General features: G+C 40.7%; 1 protein-coding gene across 10 annotated transcripts in view; it reads left to right on the top strand.

The window, feature by feature from the left end:
- Positions 1–19,782, top strand: part of chd9 (chromodomain helicase DNA binding protein 9) — a 278,889-nt gene that overhangs the window by 243,107 nt on the left and 16,000 nt on the right. For 6 of the 10 annotated variants that reach the window (XM_085991433.1, XM_085991432.1, XM_085991439.1 and 3 more), the window contains 10 exons: positions 251–404; positions 890–947; positions 1,177–1,213; positions 1,312–1,519; positions 2,902–3,110; positions 5,903–6,808; positions 7,960–8,120; positions 8,311–8,583; positions 10,902–11,318; positions 18,396–18,593. In XM_085991433.1, the coding sequence (XP_085847559.1) occupies positions 251–404; positions 890–947; positions 1,177–1,213; positions 1,312–1,519; positions 2,902–3,110; positions 5,903–6,808; positions 7,960–8,120; positions 8,311–8,583; positions 10,902–11,318; positions 18,396–18,593 (2,621 nt within the window). The remainder of the gene's footprint in view (positions 1–250; positions 405–889; positions 948–1,176; positions 1,214–1,311; positions 1,520–2,901; positions 3,111–5,902; positions 6,809–7,959; positions 8,121–8,310; positions 8,584–10,901; positions 11,319–18,395; positions 18,594–19,782) is intronic. The other 4 variants (XM_085991437.1, XM_085991435.1, XM_085991441.1 and 1 more) reach the window with 3 other exon arrangements.

Below are 19,782 nucleotides of genomic sequence, written 5' to 3'. Positions count from 1 at the left end.
CAGTGTTAGGGAATACACTTCTCATGTTTAAAAAAAATAATGTGGAGTTGGAGAAGTAACTGCGAGAATTTAAAAAGTACAGAACAAAACTATTTCCATGTTGTAATTTCTATGTAATAAATGTAGTTTAAGGATTGAGTTAATGAATTGGCCGCCTTTTCTGAATACATTAATGTTTTTATTATGTTAGTGTAAAATCTGCTCTCATATTATTCTTCCCTAACAGAGCCTTGTTATTTGTTACCCACAGGTTATGAAAAGTATAACACAATGAGAAATGACCCTGCACTCTGTTTCTTAGAGAGAGTTGGTAAACCTGATGAGAAAGCAATTGCAGCAGAACAGAGGGGAAATGATACCTTTGCCGATGGTGCAGAGGGGTACGGTTACTCTCAATCAACATGGTGAAGTGGTTAAAATTATTTTAAAACATTACTTGTCTCTCTCCATAATCTCAGGGATGCCTGGTTTTTAAAATTTGCTTGCCTCAGTCGGGTGAGTATAATTAGTTCTTGGATAAAGCAATTGATGGGGTGCCAGTTAGAAGCAAGGTGTTCCATGTCTGAGGAAATGGCAGCACCTGCTTAGCCCTCTTAAATCATATCTAATGTTGGCTGATCATGGAGTAGAATTAACAGTGGTGGAAGATAAGTGACACACATATTCCTGTCCTCCTGCCTAGAAACTGAGTGACTTGCAAGCGAGTGAGAAAATTGATTGTGGGGTTGGGTTTCATGTTTTAGAAAAATTTAATTTTTTTGACCAGTTTAATCTTTATCTCTTTATCTTACTCTTCTGTACTGTATATATCACTGCTATCTATAAGCTTGGAAAAAAAGTATTATTAATTGCTAATTCTATTCTAATTAATCTATGGGTTTTCTAACAGGGATGGTGAAGATCCAGAATATAAACCAACTCAACCATTATTCAAGGATGAAATGGAGGTGTGCAAATGAAAAAAAAATATTCAGATGTATCTTATATAAAATATTGCTTTTGTTCCTGAACAAAACTGATTTTTCTGTGTAATAGTAATACTACAATATTACTTAAAAGTGAAAATTAGTTTGGCACGGATGAATAATTCTTATTTATGTACAAATCATCTTATTCTATTTACTAAAATTGGTAAAACTAGCCCAAAATAATTCTTCTGAAACCTCTCTATTTTAGGATGCTGCATCTTCTCCTGGGGATCTAATGATTACAGGTGAGAATGAAGATTTGAAAATGTTTTTTATAATTTTAACTAGATTTAAAGAAAAGGCTTTTATTTGAAGGTAAAATGTTCTTTCCGTTTCATCTTAGACGGCCTTTTGGGAGAAGGTGATCTGCTCTATTGGCCACCGGCATCTGCTCTAACAACACGTCTGCGTCGACTTGTAACAGCTTATCAGCGCAGTAACAAGAGAGAGCAGGTTAAACAGGAAGCCCAAACAAAAGGGGACAGGAGACGACGACTGTGCGCAGACACTGTAAAAGCAAAGGAGGCTGCCAAAATCGAGAAGCAGCAAAGGTACGTGTAGCAGCGATTAGGCTAACAAGCCAATGGGAGTTTTCTCAAATATTGTTTACCACTATACCATCGTTTAAATGGCACTTTCATTTGGCACAACAAATCTACTTTTAATGATTACAATAATTCTCATGCTATGGCCATTTATCTCTTTGGTTACAATAATATTAAGGACTCCAGTTCCAGAGAACATAAGGCCTTAATAATGAACAAAGAAAATAGTTAAATAAAGACCTTTCTATGCCACTTTTGAAAATTTCTGCATGCTCAATATTATTACTGAATTTCAATTGAAACCTAGAAAATGCATACATCTTTTTGCCATATTTACAAAATGACACTCTTTCCACCCTAGGGATCTAGCCCTCTCCCTGTTGCTCCCATTCTTTATAAAGGTCAGTGCCACACCTGTATATCAGTTTGTTTTTCGCCAGTGCAGCATTAAGTTTGCTTCTCCTAGAAATTCACCTGTTCGCACCAACTCTGAGCCCCAGGGCGTGAACCGAAACATATGAACGCTATCGGGCAATGCATGTTTTTCCAAGATCAAGCCATGTCCACATGGCTTGACACCAGGCCCACTCTGCAGGGTCTGTGCACTAATAGCCATCCTTATTGTAGCCTATAATTAAGTTTGACCAAAGTTCACTTTGGTACCAGCTATTGCCTATCACAAAGGACCACCTTCAAGCTATCATGTTTGTACCATAAATGGTCCTCCATAACAAACCGAACCGAACCCAGTCCAGTCCATCTAGCATATTTCCATCCCTCAAAATCAGAGCAGTGGACTGAGCATTACCCAAATCAACATTGAGGAAAATTCAGTGTGCACATGGAAAGACATGGTGATTTACTACATAAACCCGAGAAATACTTGCTCACAAGATGGTCTGTACAACTCACTGATGTTTGAACAAAAGGGTAAATTTCTCAGCTCAGCACTTGGTGGGAATAGGCAACAAGACAGCAGATACCCGCAAGTCATTTCACCATCCATCTGCACAAGTGAAAATCCTACCTAGGAATGATCCATCAGATATCCCAGGGCACTGGGGGTCCCTAGAGGTAGAACTATTCACTTCTCTGGACATCCAACATCTATGGTCTTAGTTCACACAAGGCATCCACCATCAAGGCATACAATATAAAATGGAGTATATTTGTATTGTGGCATTCTACAGAGTCAATTACCTCAAGATTTGACAGCTCGTACAATTTGAGTTCCCCTTCGGTAAGCTAAAAGACATACAATGTTGCATTTTTGGTTTTGATACAAAAATGCTATCAGAAGACAATTCAGTGATTGAAAAATAACTTAATTAAAGTAGGTGCTGGGGGCACATCATATCAGAGCAGCTAATCCATCACTTTTCCACTAGGTGGACCAGGCGAGAAGAGGCTGATTTTTACAGAGTTGTGTCTACTTTTGGTGTCGTTTATGATCCAGACAAGCAAAAATTTGACTGGACCAAATTCCGAGCTATTGCCAGGCTGAATAAGAAGACGGACGAGAGTCTGCAGAAGTACCTTTATGCTTTCATTGCCATGTGTCGAAGAGTTTGCCACCTACCACCCAAAGAGAAAGAAGGTAGAGATAACTATGAATTACTTCATATCTGTGTTAATAAAAGTTAGTGAATGTCATTTTTGAGCCTCCTTATCATATGACCATGGCATCTTCTTTCTAGCAATCTCATTGACCAGTAGTAATCACGTAGTTGTTCTGATTACCCAGATGGGGCTTGGTGAACAAATGCTGTTAAAATTAGGTCAGGGAGGTGTAGCGATTTGGAAGATATTAGTTTATACAGTAATGCGAACATCCTGCACAAATATTAATCAAAATTCTGTATATGCTTAGATGTATGTAAGAATCAGTGCTAATGTTGCGAGTTCTCTTTCTCATAAATCCTTGCCATTTGGAGCTAGCTTTACCTCTGTGTTTCTGTGGAAACAACTGCCGATCATTACTGTGATATCATTGACCTCCAATTATGGAACATGTGTTGGAACATGGTAAATGTTATTAAAGGTTTGTTTTGTTGCATGGGGATAGCAAGAAATGCACAGCAGCAGCAATAAGAGAGAGGATAGATATAGCAACAGTTCTGGGCCTGCAGAGAGGCAACAGGTTATTGCACAGTACAAACCTGCCTTCAGCCTCAGGCCATACAAAACCATGGGAGATGCATTAGCTTTAGCAATTAATTTAAAAGGAGCAGTCTTTATTTTGAATTAATAAATCTCGATAGCACAAAATAAAGGGAAAAAAATAAGGGTATAGAATATTTTAAAATATTTTTGTTTACTAAATATATTGGCCCAGAAATTCGGGTCTCCACGGGTGAGTACGCACGGGATACTCACCCGTAGGCCCAATGGAAGTGCCGGTTTCCTGCATGCACTGCGCATGCGCGGGAAACCGGCACTTCCGTTCCCCTGAAAGCAGGGGTTCAGAGGTCGAACGCGGGAGAGGCTGCGCGTGCGCATCGAACTTCGTTTTTTTTTGCAGGTTTTCCCTGGAGGGTAAGCCTGCAGAAATTAGACATGTAAAAAGCAGTCGTAAGGCCTGCTTTTTACAAGGTAAGTGGTGAATTAATTAAAATTAAAACATTTTTTCCACAGGTTTATTAGTTTTAAATACTTTAAAGCAAGGTAAGTTTATTTTTAGCCTCCTTAGAAAATAAAATTACTTTTTTCAAAAATTTAAATTATTGTTTAAAATAGTTATTTCATGTAATTTATAGTTTATTTAAAAAGTGACTTTAAAAAAATTTATTTGAAGATTTAGTGATGTTATGGGCCCGTAGTATTTCTAAGTTTTGACAGGTCTTCCTGTCAGACTTATGAATGGAGCATTCCCTGCTCCGATTGGCTCCCCATGGCCCACGTGATCCCAGGGGACGCATCGAACTAACTGCACCCCTGGGATACGCAAGCACTGCGCGCCGGCAGCTGGAGCAGGCCCCAGATCGGAATTCCACGCGGGCCCACAGCTCAACGGCCGGCGCGCAAGGTAAGTGCAGGTCGGGGGCTTGCACCCGCGGGAAGCCCCCGACCCGAATTTCTGGGCCATTCATTTGAAACTGAAGTTACTACTTGAAGTGCATTTCCCATGTTCTCATTGTCTTTGCCAGTATTAACTATGTATCTATGTTTGATTGAAATGTGGCTCACCATTTTGACCAATATCTATAATTTTAAAGTGCTAAACAGAATATATGGAACTGAATATGAAACTGTTAATTTTTTATGCGTACTCAGTCCACACTGCTCCACCCAAACCCCAATCATTATTTTATTGATTCAGATTTTTTTCTATGGAGTAAAATCACACACAAGTGGTGCAAATCCTATTATAGACACAAATTCCTGTTGTAACTTCCAGTTTGCCAAGCAAAAAGAGGATTAACAAGATTATCACTCCAAAATTATTTGATTTCTTTAGCAACATTCAATAAATTTGATGTAAATAAGCTGACTTTTATTGTAATTCCTGATGCAAGTGAAATCATGTCTTTTTGGAGAAAATGGAAATCTTTCAGTCTGCATAGTGTGGTAAGAAAATAACAGCTGAATATTGTATGTATAAAAATTTTTTGTAAAACATAAATGGGAATTGAGAGTTTTTAAAGTAAGATTTTGAATACATCAGAAGTTGAAAATAAATGTAATAATGATTTGAACCGCAGTTTCAATTAATAACTTTAAAAATGGACGAATGCCTACAAAGGTTTGTTTTCCTTTGCATATTGGTGGATAGATGACCTGCTTCCAGGCTTCTGCCGGTGCTATGACGGGCACTCAGAAGTGGGTAAAGGTGACCTGGGTTGAATCGTCATCCTGGTTGAACAGAATAGAGCTTTACTGTCTCGACGGTCCGGCTGATTACGAGTTCAACATGTGCTGATGCAGGGTCAAAAATTACTATATTATCACTCCACGCCACAGAATTTTGGTACGCCAATTTGCTGTGTCACTGGACAGCCAACTGAAATGAAAGTTTGATGGCACAGTTGTGCAGGGCATTGGAGTTGCAGTGCAGTGTACCAGAGTGCTCAACTGTGATTCAGGCAGTGAGTTCCCCATCCGCTGTGCTGCAGCTTCCACAGTGCGGAAAAGATAAGTGAAGGCCAGTGTAACCTGGCAACTCTCCTGAATCTCCGACACACTGGCAGTAGAGCAGCACTGTAGATCATTGGGGTCAGTTGTATTAGAATTGTAGCAACTGGTTATGGTATTTAGGAAATCTGTGAGCTGCACAATCATAAACTCCAAATTGTTGTATTGCATGGATGGGGTTTGTTGAAGTTTGGTATTAACTATTGAACAGTTCAAACTAAGGGATTAACTTGCAGAAAATATTTTTTTCCATTCTAGAGCTTCTCGATCCACCCATTTTCATACAACCTATTACAGAGGAGCGTGCTTCCAGGACACTATATCGGATTGAGTTGCTCCGGAAAGTGCGGGAACAAGCTCTTCATCATCCACAACTTGATGAACGGTTAAAATTGTGCCAGCCAGGCCCAGACCTGCCCGAGTGGTGGGAGAGTGGAAAGCATGACAAGGAATTGCTCACTGGAGCAGCCAAGCATGGTGTCAGCAAGACTGATTATCACATTTTCTGTGATTCAGAGCTTTCCTTCATGATGGCTCAAAGAAACTGCAGCCAGAACAAAGTTACTCAATCTAGGAGTTCCACACCACTCTTGCACCATCAGTACCCGTCTTCATCCTCACCTCTTCATTTACTGTCTAAGCTGCAGGATAAGAAAAGTCAGTTTGAGACTGAAACTGTAAAATGTGAAAGGACAGCAATTGTGAAAAAGGAACCACGTTCATCTGACGATGAAGACACAATGAACATTGAGGTTAAGAGTAAAGTGAAATCAGAACACTGGGGTGCTATGGGTGGCTTTCAGCTACAGAACAGATTAGACAAGAAGGCTGGGATTAAACTGGACCCAGATCCAGATGGATGTATGGTCGCAGCAAGGACTCAACCCCTTACACCAAACTCCGTACTCAACAAACGAAAAACAAACCGAGAACGTTCTGATTCAAGCTCGGATTCAGACTCTGATTCAGACAATTCTTCGTCTTCATCACCGTCATCATCGTCGTCATCCTCATCACAATCTTCATCTTCCTCGTCCTCGTCGTCGTCGTCATCCTCCTCCTCTTCCTCCTCCTCCTCTTCATCCTCCTCGTCTTCGTCCTCCTCATCATCCTCTTCTGATGATAGTGATAGTGACAGCGATGATAAGCAGACCACTGCAGGGTGTAAGTAGCTCTTATTTAAAGCCCCCTCTTTCAGCCTCTTGCATGGATTGACCTAAATGACACAAGTGGCTTTGAAAATGCAGCAGAGAATCGCTGTTATTATCAGAATAAAGATTTCAGTAGTCTTTCAGAAATGATGTCTAGATATGGTGAAGGTTTAAGTTGACATTTAGAAGCTGAAGTTATTTTAACTATAATTTCACCAAAATAATAGACGCTGTGCAGCCTGCTAGCTAAAACTTCATTAGCATTTCAGATATGTGGACAACATGAGCAATATAAACATGTACATGGTGCAGCCTCCATTAGTAAGGATTTTTTTAGTAGTCATTATTGTTTCATGCAAAAATATATAGTCAATGCCTGAGATCCTTGCTATATGGAGCATTTAGATATTGAAGGTAGGTCTAATGCATGTAAGAAATTACTAATAGTATATGTTTGTGTCTACTGATGCAGTCAGGAGTGGTTTTCATTTTGGTAATAAAAAATGCTATCTGTATTTTAAATGGCAATATATCTTCTAGGAAGTAATTATTATATGTTAAGTGTCACTATCAGTGATATAAGGTACCAGTGGTGTAACGTTGCTACTGAGACACCCCCAGTCTTGTTTAACAAAGCAGTTCTATGTCAGAATAGGACATTACACAACTGTCACCCTCAAGATCACTTCTGCTCGCATGTAAAAGCATATAAACATCTAGTTTAACCAGATTTTCTTCTGTACCACATCTGCTATGTTACTCCATCATGTACAGAACAGTCCCTCCAGGCATTTGTAGCACAGAGCAGCAAAATACAATATGGTGCAGGCAATGTAATTTGTTGCAGCAGCAAAGTTTGGCTGTTTAGAGCAGAGCGAAGTAGGATTAAATCCCTACCTCTGCTGAATTACAGTTGAGCAGAGCTCCGACATCTTCCCCTTGGATGGGGAAAAAGGGAAAGGATGGGGTGAAGGCCGGGTTAATTGCGGGTATAAATATTATCGACCACAATTGAGAATCGTATATCCTCTGCTTTGTTTGCATAGTTGATGTGCTCTGGGTAAACGTGAAGTAACAACTGCGATTTGTAACCTTGACATCAGAGGTTGTTAGGGCTATATTGAAACACCATTTTAACGCAAAATCAATTGCATTTCTTTAAAGGCAAAGCACCACAGCACTTGAAGAGCTATGATGAAGACAGTGTAGCATCTCTCAGTATCACACATGATGAGACACAGGACAGCTTTCTACCAGATAGTGGAAAGCCTGATACTCACTTCCTGCAAGAAAGACATAGGTTTGCTGCCTCCTGCTGGCCAAAGGTATGCACTGAAAGTAACGGCTACATTTTGGACTATCTTAAGTTACCACCAGCTTAGGCAGAGTGCAATGTTATAAATTTCATATGCTTTAGTTTCTAATTTGAAGGATTAAACATTTTCCAGGAAGAAATTATTTGGAGTATTGGAATGAGTTTACAAGAAATTTCTAAAGGTGTATGTTTTTACATAGGATCGCGTAATGATCAACAGAATCGATAGCATATGCCATGCCGTGTTGAAAGGAAATTGGATTCCATCAAGAAGAAGTTACGATTACAACGCTGTGACCTCTTCTTACACAACAAAATTACTCGATAGCCCTTCTGCCATGGGAGATTTCAGTGATTCTGCTGTTGTAACGTCAGGAAGCCAGGGTGTTAAAGAAGATCATTCTCTTTTGTCGCAGTTCACAAAGGTGAAGAAGCATGTGCGAGAAAAGGAGTTTACAGTGAAAATCAATGACGTATGTTCATTTTTATTACTGTTAGATCTGATTCTAATTGCAGATCTTTGCAGTGTGCAGCATGCTACTCCGCATCTGGCTGCCAGCAGCGTTTTCACTCTGAACTACTTCCTTCGCACACTTTATATACATTACTCCTTTGTGCTTTAACCATTATTAATTTTAAAGTACATTTATTTAGATGTGAGCTGTATTGTAATGCACAGCATTGAAATCTTTATTTCTGCTTTTCCCCTCTGCAATTCTGAAGGCTTTCCTAGCAACAGTGCTTACCTAATGCTTTGCATTTTGTGGTTTCTCGCTGTTTGTAGGCCTTTGAACCTGTGGATCCTTAATTAATACAATACAGACTTACCTGGTTTTGATTGAAAGTTGATGGCACAGCATGATGTGTTGTAGTAAATGCAGAAAGAGCTTTTTTTTCTTTTTAATTCTCTGCTTTTTAAGTCAAAAAGTCTGCTTTTTGTTTTCTTTTTCTTAAAATAAATAAGCATGATCAGCTTTTTGCCCTGTGTCACAATTGTCAGTAAATATTGGGTTATCTGACACACAGTAGGTGCTGAGCTGGCAGCTTCCTCCAGTGACAGCAGGTACTCCTATATTTATTAACGCTTGTAGTGTGCAGTCGCACTTATAATTATTTTAATATTACAAAACCTGCACCACAGCTGAGTACTTCTGAGAAGCTATATGTGAGGCTCTCCAACTTTAAGATGACTTTATTGGATTTTCATCAAAATAATCAAATTCCTCTCCTCTGGGTTCTTCTCATCAGAGAATGATGGAAAGAATGAACAAATTTTACTGACTAATCAGAAAGCACTATTCTTAAACTATAACCTTTCACCTAAGTAACAAATATTTTTATTAGATTTTCACCAACCTAGGTTTTAAAAAAAACAAAACAACTTCTCAAGACTTGTGGTTGCTTTGAAAATGGGCATAACTTAACCATATTGCATTGTAAATAAATACAAACTTCATCTCAAGAACACTGTTTATCAAGTTTGGGGAAAATGTAAGTTACTATGATTCATCGGATTCTAAAATTTTACATTGGTCCGTTAACATTAAGTGGTGAACTGAATAATTTACAGTAGTTCTTTTTTAACCTTGCATCATAAGTAGGGTTGCCAACTCTGGATGTATTAAAGAAGACTTAATTACGTGATTTCCCACCTCCAACTGCCCCGCTCTCACCATTGGCCACCCGCCATGTCCATCCTTGCGGTGTACCGCCTTCTCACGCTAATTGGAAAGCGAACAGACTCTTTGTTACCTGAATAGATGACTCTTAACTGTCAGTCGATCAGCCTTTGTTCCCATCTCCTATATTTTTAATCTCCTGTGACTTTTCTCCCGGGATTGCGACCAGCAGATTAATCTTTAATTCCTGGAGACTCCAGGACACTCCTGGAGGGTTGGCAACCCTAATCATAAGTGACATCTTTTCATTGGACTTGTCTATTTGAGATGTTGAGAAGCCAGCATATTAGTATATTATATTGGTGTTTGCCGCGGCATGGAATAGTTGTGCACATAGTGAGTCCACACGGCACAAGTTATTACCCACGCAGTGTGTTCCCAGTATCGGCCAAAGGCAGAAATACTTCCTCACCCGGTTGGAACAAGTCAATCTGGGCAAGCCTTGCACTTGTTATTGGTCACTTGCAGAGCTCCGTTGGCAGAGTCCTTTCTGCCCACTCTCAGCTGGTGCAGGGCATGTGGAAACTAAAAGATTTTTTTTTTAACTCTGAAAAAGGCATATTAAGAGTTTTACTGTCTCCATATCTAAGTATTCATCAGAAAACAAATTGACCCCTCAGTAGTCCACAATAGTTTAATCGTAATTCTTGATAAATTAATTCATCTCATTATCATCAATTTTTTTTGATAGAATAGCCGATCGCACTCTGTCTAAACTCGTACATGAAGAATGGTCACTTGGATGAGGTACCAGATTGTGACACAGGATTACACTGTCAAAGAAAAAACGAATTCTGTGAATCTAAAGAATTGAATAACTTGATAATTTATACTTCACCTACATTATTTAGTAGTTGCAGTGGACATTTTAAACATGTTACATAGTATTTTCTCTTAATTTAAAAATGTAATTTTGCCTAAATGTTTGAAGAATATTTATAATCTATACATTGTATGATTTGAGTACTGTGCTTATATTTCACCTAAAATACATTCAGTTGACATTAGATCTCCAACTACCAAATTTTAACTAATAAAGTTTCAGCCAGGAAAGGTAAATTTGGCATCTTTCAATGTAAAGCCATTTTTAATATTAGCATTTGTTTTAATAGGAAGGTGGATTGAAGTTAACTTTTCAGAAGCAAAGGCTCACTCAGAAGAGAGCACTTGAGACTGAAGAAGGAACTTCAGATCAGCAGCAATACATGGCACAGCTGCATGATTTGTATTCTACTTCTGACAGCAGCCAGGAGCTGGCTGTAGACCTGTCTAAATCTTTACTGGGAGCTGGGAGCTCCACCCCTTTGTCATCCTCAGTGTTATTCAATGCCAATTTACCTGGTAGCGCCTCCACAGTGATCCCTCATCCTAAATCAGCATTAGCAAGTACTTCTCAGCAGATATCAAGACACTGTACAAATGGGATCCTATTGGATGGCCAGCCAATTGTTAAAAAGAGAAGAGGAAGGAAAAAGAATGTGGAAGGAATAGACATTCTCTTCATGAACAGGAACAAATCATTACAACCTGTAAGTCTGCATTTATTTTTGCAGTATTGTTATCACCAAGTTGTTTGTAGGAACAAAGTCTGTAATGTAGCTTCACTGTAAAATGAATGAAATGTTGTAAAACTTATTTTTTGTTGCTTAACCTCATTGTTTACTTTCATTGCCTTGTTGATGCTGCTTTTCTTCAGTCAGTTTTTTGGTACCAGATTTTTACATGATTGCTGTCATTGGTGTTCACTATCATTCCGGCATAGGTCGTGCTTTGCTGAGAAGGATAAGATCCTCTTACTTATTCTTGTTCTTGATCTAGAATATTCTGCTTCCCCAAACCACTACGTTCAACACACCACATCAGAACCACTGAAGTGCTTCCCGGATAGCTCAATGGATACATTCACCTCCTGATCTGCTACTAACACAAGGTGGTCACAAATTCAACCCCTAGCCTGTGTTGAATCAGCAGATACCAACTGGGATGGCAGGCAGAGCACCACAGTTGGTGTCAGTAAACCTGAGGTATGGAGGGAAATAACAGGCTGTTGAATGTAGTGGTTTGAGGCAGCAGAATATTCTATGTTCAAGGATTCCCAATCTTAATTGCTATCCAGTGACCTCTGCTGGAAAGTGTGCTGACACCAGTGGAGTCATCCCCCAGCATGGCATTGCGCTTTCAAAAGAGGCGGGGCAAAAACTGGAAGACAATCTTATTTACAAAACATGAACATTTTCCTGTAAGCAGTGACTAATATTGTTGGCATTTGGATTAAGGTACAGAAGAAGACAACCTCCAAGGGGCAGGACAGCTGGATAGCTATGACCCTAGAATCCTGGATGCTCACTTGGAAGTCTTAATTTTATGATCCAGTTTCTTCTAATGCACTCTGGCATTTTAAAGAATGGCTTTACTGGGTTGGGAGGTAAAACTGGAAAGGGGAGGAGTTGACAAAATACTGATCATATCTGACGACGTGAACACATTGAACCAACTGTCCACCCTTGTGTGGTGACTAATGTGGGATAGTTCTGGCGGTGGAAACTTCATATCAAAAGAAAGGTTCAGGAGAACGTCAACAGTAAAATCTTGTTTGTCTATATGACGATTCATCTGGTAATTTAAAGAAATGGCAGGCTCATTTTCAGTAACAGTCTACAATTGCAACCCTTTGATTTTGGTACAAAACTATATTCTGCAGCTATCTTTTACCAAAAAAAAAGCTTGATTAAAAGATTTAGTCAATGAACAAATTTAGATTAAACATTTTATGATTAGTAACATACTGTTCCTTATGGGCTAAACAATGAGAGACTGGTGTTTAGGTTTTCAGTATAACTGAGTAGTTATGCTGAGTGCTGGTTCATTTACTTGCACAGTAAGTGAATTGAGATCCTGCAATTTCTTTACTAATAAGAATTTCACTGGATTTAAGTTCACTCTAAACAGATTATGTTGTAATAGGATATGGGCAGCAGAGTTTTGGATGAGCTGAAGGTATTGGAAGGTGGAGAATGGGAGGCTAACCAAGAGAGCATTGGAGTAATTGAGGCTGGCCTCCTATTCTCCATTACTTTCAGCTCATCCAAAACTCTGCTGCCCATATCCTATCTTGCATCAAGCCCCGCTTGCCCAGCACCCCTGCCCTTGCTGATCTACATTAACTCCCTGTTGCCCAAAATCTTAAATTTAAATTCTCATCTTTGTGTTTAAATCACTGAATGGCTTCAGCCCTCCCTATCTCTCTAACCTCCTCCAGCCCTACAATCGCTGTTGAACTCGCCTTTCGTCTGACCCCAGTCTCTTGTGTATCACCCCCTTCTTGCTCCACCATTGGCAGCTGTCTGGGCCCTATACTCTGGAATTACAACCCTAAACTCCTCTGCCTCTCCACCTCTATCTCCTCCTTTAAGACTCTCCTTAAAATCCACCTCTGACCAAGCTTCCATTCACTCCTCCTAATCTTTCCTCTTTTTAGCTCGGTCTGTCTTTCCTTGCACCACTGCAAAGCACCTTGGGACATTTTTCTATGTTAAAGGTGCTATATAAATGCAAGTAGTTGTTGATTGTTTCCACCAACCATTATAACCTATGGCATTGTTGCCTTCAATTGCAGTTTACCATTTGTTTTGTTAGACTTAATGGGCTGGATTTTATCAATGGAGGCGTGTAGGAGGTGGGATACAACTTTTGGGGTTGTAGTCCCGCCTCCATCGAGTTGTGGCCAACCCACTCGATTTTCACTTGATTGACCTTGTTGAGCCTGCCCAGCGGGCTCAGCAGGCCAATTAAAGGCCACCCGGCAACAGGTGACATCACAGATTGACATTTCATCTGTCAAGAGCTTTTGTCAGATGAAATATCAGCGTTTGACAGCTCTTTGAAGCTGTCAAACACTGACAATCTGTACACTAAGTTAATTGCTTCCTCTCAGGCTGATTTAGAGATCTCTCCAGAACAGAAAGCTGAATGCTGCAGATTTTGACAGCTCGCGGCCATTCTGCTTTCTGTGCCGGTGAGATGAGGGACTCCCGAGACCTGAAGGAAGGAAGGCTGCAAAGGTAAGTAAAACTTATTTAATCACTTTACACACACCAAGCACACTTACCTCTGCACTCATGCACCCATCACTCACTTGAACACCAGACATCTCGAACCCTCCAAGTCCTTCAGCCTGACGGTCTGCCTCGCTAACTTGGCGTGGTTTGGAGCCGTCGGGAAGCCCACACTTCAGGGATAAAAAATAGGGATTAGGCTAAAAACTGCCTGTTAACAGGCAGTTATTGGCACTAATCCCCTTCCCGCCTCAGGGAGGCGGCTCCCAGCACAGGTTGGGTACCCGCCTCCTGTGAAACGGGCTTGGGGGCGGGATGGGTTCGTGCCCCCCCGTTTTCGCGATTTTAACCCCCCACACTCCTCCAATCCTGCCTCAATAGCCCAATGAAAATCGAGCCCAATGTATCTAGAAGCTTAATTGCATTAAAGCTATGAAGCCATTCTTGAACACAGCAAATGTAACTTGGATCAATAGTTTGCTACACCAGTGTCTTCAACCTCTGTTTTGTGCAAGTTCTTAGACTGGACATGGTTACAAGCCATTTGCCCACTTTTCCTTTCTCCTTCACCATAGCTTTTTATCTGGAAATTAGCAAGATGTTTATGAATTCAGTGGGGTCTACAAATTTGAATTGTTTGCTGAGCTGGCTAAGGCAGGCTATTTGTCCATTTTTATTGTAGATTTTAACATTCAATCAACATTTAAATAGTTAATCTATTACCATTATGTACTCTCTTTTGTGATGTTCAATATTTTTCCAGTATTTAGCATTAAATATCACTGGAAAATATAATGCACAGGGCAAAGAAATAATAATTAAAGTTTGCTTTATTGTTAGATCCAGGTTTCTAATTTCTTAAAAGAAAAGAATTAAGGAAACAATATACAAATGTCTTTGTGCTTTGTTGGAACTTCGCTGCTTGCACATTATTTGACTTAACCAGAATGTAAATATATAAGTTACTCTGCTGCTTAGTATTACCAGGAAAAAAAGGTGCAAATAAGGAGAAATAGTTTTGCAGTCTTGAGCTGTTTTTGCATTGGTGCAAATGTGTGATGAGATTTTAATTCCTGAAGCAAAACATTGACGTGGTGGCAGATTTCCTCTGGCCACTTAATAAACATAACGGGAAGATTTGCTAGGTTTGCTATTTTCTGGCAAAACCGGCAAAGCATTTTAATAAGACAATTAAAGCCATCTTCTGTCCCAGCATGAGAAGGATGCAATAACTAAGCCTAGGAGCTGGAAGTTTGCTATTGGAGACAGTTTGTTACATTAGTATATAGAGGTGGGTAGAAACTTTGGTCATTCAGTCTTGACAGCTGTTAATTTGGTTTTTCTGTCCAGCTGTGTCCGTTCTGCCTATGTTGACTGAGATTGTGGCTTGCCTTTAGTTGGAGAATTAGCCACTCTAATTAGTAATGATCAGGAAAGAGAACAAATTTTGATGACGTTCACCAGGATGACGCGGGGGGAGGGGACTGCAATCACTTTGCTGAGGGAATCCTTGTGTGGGTGTTGGAAAAATTAAGGCAAAACGCCAGTTGACAGGGCTCAGTACAGGAAACTTTGTGCTATCCAGCACCGACGGGACCGAGCTGTTGCCGTTCCCTCAAAACTGCCGGACACTCCAGCGCTAATGTTGAAACATATGGAGATTTTCAGCTCCATGTGAATCAACAAACCCTGTTGCTTAGCAACAGCTTCTAAACAATTGCCAAGCGTCTCTGTAGCATCTCTAGCTGAAGCTGTTGCTTAGCTACAGACCTTGCAGAGCTTGGCCTAGAAATTCACTATGGCCCCGCCAGCTGGCTAGCGCCCAAAAGTTAGCGCTGGGCGGGAAGCCTATAGCGATCGTCAGATATTCATTGTTAGCGCCCCAATTCGGAGCCGGGCGCTATACCAGGGTGTGCCCGCCTCCGCTTGGGGCGCTGACACTGAATATCAGCGCTCTTGGCGCTGCTGCGCCAGCCGCTGCGGAGCGGCAGGCTGCGGTACTGCAGGCCTCCTCCTTCTCTTAAGGGGGAGGTGCCTGCAACAGCCGGAGCCCCGATCGAGAGTGCCGGCAAAAGAGCCCGGCACAACGGAGAAGTGCCGGGCTCCCGCAAACCAGCCGGCAATGCCGTGGGGGGGGGGGTGGAGGAGGCCGGGGAAGGAGGTGCGGGCAGGCGGCCGCCGAAAGAGCGGCCGGCCGCACCTTCCCCTTTAAAGCGCCCCACTAAGGATTCAGTACGGCCCCGTTCTCTGGTCGCTGTTTGCGGCCGCTTCGGAGGAGGCGGCCGCAACTAAATATGGGGATCGGGCCGGTTTCGGGGCGGTACCGGGGCACTGCGCACACCGATGACGTCATCGGTGCCGGCGCAGCGCTAATGGCTACCGCTGCCAATACCGCTGCGCTGAATATCTGCGCAAACTCATTTTTGGCGCAAAATCACTCTTTAGGCGTTAACTGGGCGCAAAGCTGGCAGCGCCTTAATGAATTTCTAGGCCCTTGACTGTTGAGAAAAAAGCAACAAAAAGAAAAAAAACAGCTCCTGATTTTTGCCGGTGGCTCGAGCTTGCCGGACATTTAGCCTCCGGATAACACAAAGTTTCCTGTATTTTTTATGTCCATTGAGGAAATTGTGTGTCCAGTTAAACAGCTCATTAAATGTGACATATGAAGCCATTTTCTTTTTGAGGCCTCTAATACAGACTATCAAAGATTTGCTTGAAAGACCGCAAAAAGTTCAACACTCAAGGCAGTGAATCAATGTATTCTGGAAGAGTTTCCTTATATTTCAAAGTATTTAGAGTGCAGAAACAGGCCATTCGGCCCAACAGGCCCATGCCAGTGTTTATGCGCCACACGAGCCTCCTCCCACCTCTCTTCATCTAACCTCATCAACATATCCTTCTATTCCTTTCTCCCTTATGTCTTTATCTAACTTCCTCTTAAATGCATCCATGTAATTTGCCTCAACCGCTCACTGTGGCAGTGTGTTCCACATTCTAACCACTCTCTGGTAAAGAAGTCTCTTCTGAATTCCCCATTGGATTTATCAGTGACTATCCTATATTTATGGCCCCTACTTCTGGTCTCGTCCACAAGTGGAAACATCTTCTCTATGTCTATCCTATCACATTCTTTCATTATCTTAAAGACCTCGATCAGGTCACCCCTCAGCCTTCCCTTTGCTAGAGAAGAGTCCCAGCCTGTTCAGCCTTTCCTGATAGGTATAACCTCTCAGTTCTGGTATATCCCAGTACTTTTTTGCACCTTCTCCAGTGCCTCTATATCCCTTTTATAATATGGAGACCAGAACAGTACTTCAAGTGTGGTCTAACCAAGTCTCTATAGAAGTTTAACAGAACGGCCCTGAATTTGCGGTCAGAGGCTTCCCGCGGAGAAATGCTTCCGATCCGCAAATAAAATGGCCACGTACCTGGGGCCTCAAGATCCACGGAGACTCGCGGTCCTGGGGCTCTCCGGGTATGCGCGGGAAGAGGCTCACGTATCTCGGGCGCAGGCGGTTCGCAAGCGCCCCTGGGATCACGGGGGCCGGCCCGATGAATGAAAGAAAGGAATCCCCATTCATGCTTATGGGGGTTCCATATGTACGGAATCCCCATAAAGTATGAATGGGAATACCCCCAAAAATACACCTAGACATCAAATAAAATTTTTAAAACATTTAAATTAATTAAAATAATATTTAAAACAAATATTTAATTTTTTGAAAAATAAATTTACATGTTTTAAAGCAGCTACAAATAAACTTACCTTATTTCACAGGTTTTTAAATGTATAAATTATTGATAATTTTATATTCCTGTTTTTTTAAAACTCTTATGCTGGTAAAAGCTGGCTTTACACTTGCTTTTACCAGCATAAGAATTTCACGGGCATTCGCTGGGCAGGAGTTGGGCAACTCTCCACCCGCAGAGGCCCTTTTCCCAGGAATGCAGAGGATCTCAAGAAAATTCTTGACTGATCGCAAGTTCCAGGTTTTCGCGCATGCCTAAACCCAGAACTTGCGCAGCCCCTACAGGCGTGTACACACGGATGCCCCCATAGGGGCCACAAATTACGATCCAATTTCTCTGCTTTTCAATTCTATCCTTCTAGAAATGAACCCTAGTGCCTTGTTGAATGGCCTTATTAACCTCCGTTGCTACTTTTAGTGATTTGTGTATCTGTACCCCCAGATCCCACTGTTCCTCTACCCCATTTAGACACTTATTTTCTAGGAGTATGTGGCCTGCTTATTATTATCACACTTACCTATATTGAAGTTCACTTGCCAATTACGTGTCCATTCTGCAAGTTTATTAATGTCTTCCAGTATTTTGTTGCAGTCCTCTGTATTAACCACACACCCAAATTTGGTGTCATCTGCAAATTTTGTAATTGTACTATTGTAATATTCAGTGTACCAAGAAACTCAATGAACAAACTATACAATAAGGTTGAATTTGTAAAGTATGCCAGCAATAATTATACTCTAAGGGTACTGTGGAAACTATTGGAAATGTCTGCAGACTTATTACAGCTGTTTATATCTACAGGCTAATGTTGAGTTAACCAACACACAGACAGCATTCAGTGTATCTCGAGGACAACTTGATGCTGAAAGTCATGTTTCAGTTATTAATGTGAACGATGGCACAAGACTCACAGGGGATGATGCTCCAAAAAGAAAAGATTTAGAAGAGTGGCTCAAGGACCACCCAGACTATGTGGCAGATGTGTCATCCCATGTTCCAGTAAGCATTTGTGTACACACCAGTGTATAAACTAATCTTGCCACATTTATTCTAGTCTACTTTTATTTGATAGAATAGTCAAAGCAAGATGAGCTGTTTTGGGGGGTAAAAAGGTTCCCTACCCTTCACCAAAAGGTAATTTAACCCTAATTAAAATTGCCAGTAAGCTTACTTCACTGTGAGTGTTGGAGAGCAGCTAGGATTGCTACTAGTCCAGTTTCTCAGCAGACTGTCTAGAAATCCCTTGAATGTAATCAAGGCACCAAAGTCTAGTTTTCAATATAAAAATGAATTTTTCAACTTCTGTGCCTTATGAAGTGGTGGCACTAATTATTAAGATCAAGATTTTCATTGAACATTGCCATCAGCAGCAATGAAAACATCAGAACTTGGGCCACATGCCTACCTCCGATCCTGCCATTTGTTTGGTTTTGAACTTGGTAAAAGGTGGCAGCCCTCAGAGTAGTTGCAGTGCCATATTTTAACACAGATCTAGATCTTCTGAAGAGGGTGATATTCCTCTGTTTAGGTCTTCAGAGAAAAAGTGTTGGCAGTGCAGTTTCTGATGCGCAGCCTTTTACAGAAAACTTTAGCCACATTATATGTAGGAATAAGGTATATTTTTGTTTTTATGGAATAGAGACAACACTGGCATAATCGGTCACACAAAAAAGATAAATTTCAGACACTCATGCACTTGCACCAATATTCTTCTAGCTCAACCTCTAGTTTCTTTGTAACAATGCTGACCCCCAAACTGACTGACTACTGGAAGGTTCATATTGGGAAGGACTTTACCTTTTTTCTGTGGGAGAAGATATTTTAAAAGAAAATCTAATTGGAATTATTTTAATAGGAATGAAAATGCATATTTTAAGTACTGGAATCATACAACAGCAAGACAAATTCATAAATTTTTAATGTAGCATATAAACTAGAGAACCAGTAGATTCTCAAAACTCAGAATCTTTAAATACACAGTTTCCACATTCATCTGATTTGCAGAAGATACAGTTGCTTATTATTAGACTAGCAGATGTAAATTTCAAGTCATCAGCCAATTTCCTCCTTTTCAGGTTGTGTTTTGCAGTGATGTTTTAGTGGCTTTTTATAATTTTTTAAATTTTGACATACACAGCAATCACTACAACATGCAAGGAAAGAAAAAAAACCTAAAGAAAAGTATAAA

Source organism: Somniosus microcephalus, chromosome 6 (assembly GCF_052327205.1).
Source record: "Somniosus microcephalus isolate GS21.2 chromosome 6, FLI_Smic_1.0, whole genome shotgun sequence".
NCBI lineage: Eukaryota > Metazoa > Chordata > Chondrichthyes > Squaliformes > Somniosidae > Somniosus > Somniosus microcephalus.
Note: the sequence above shows the minus strand (reverse complement) of the source record. Positions and strands in the feature narration are given on the sequence as shown.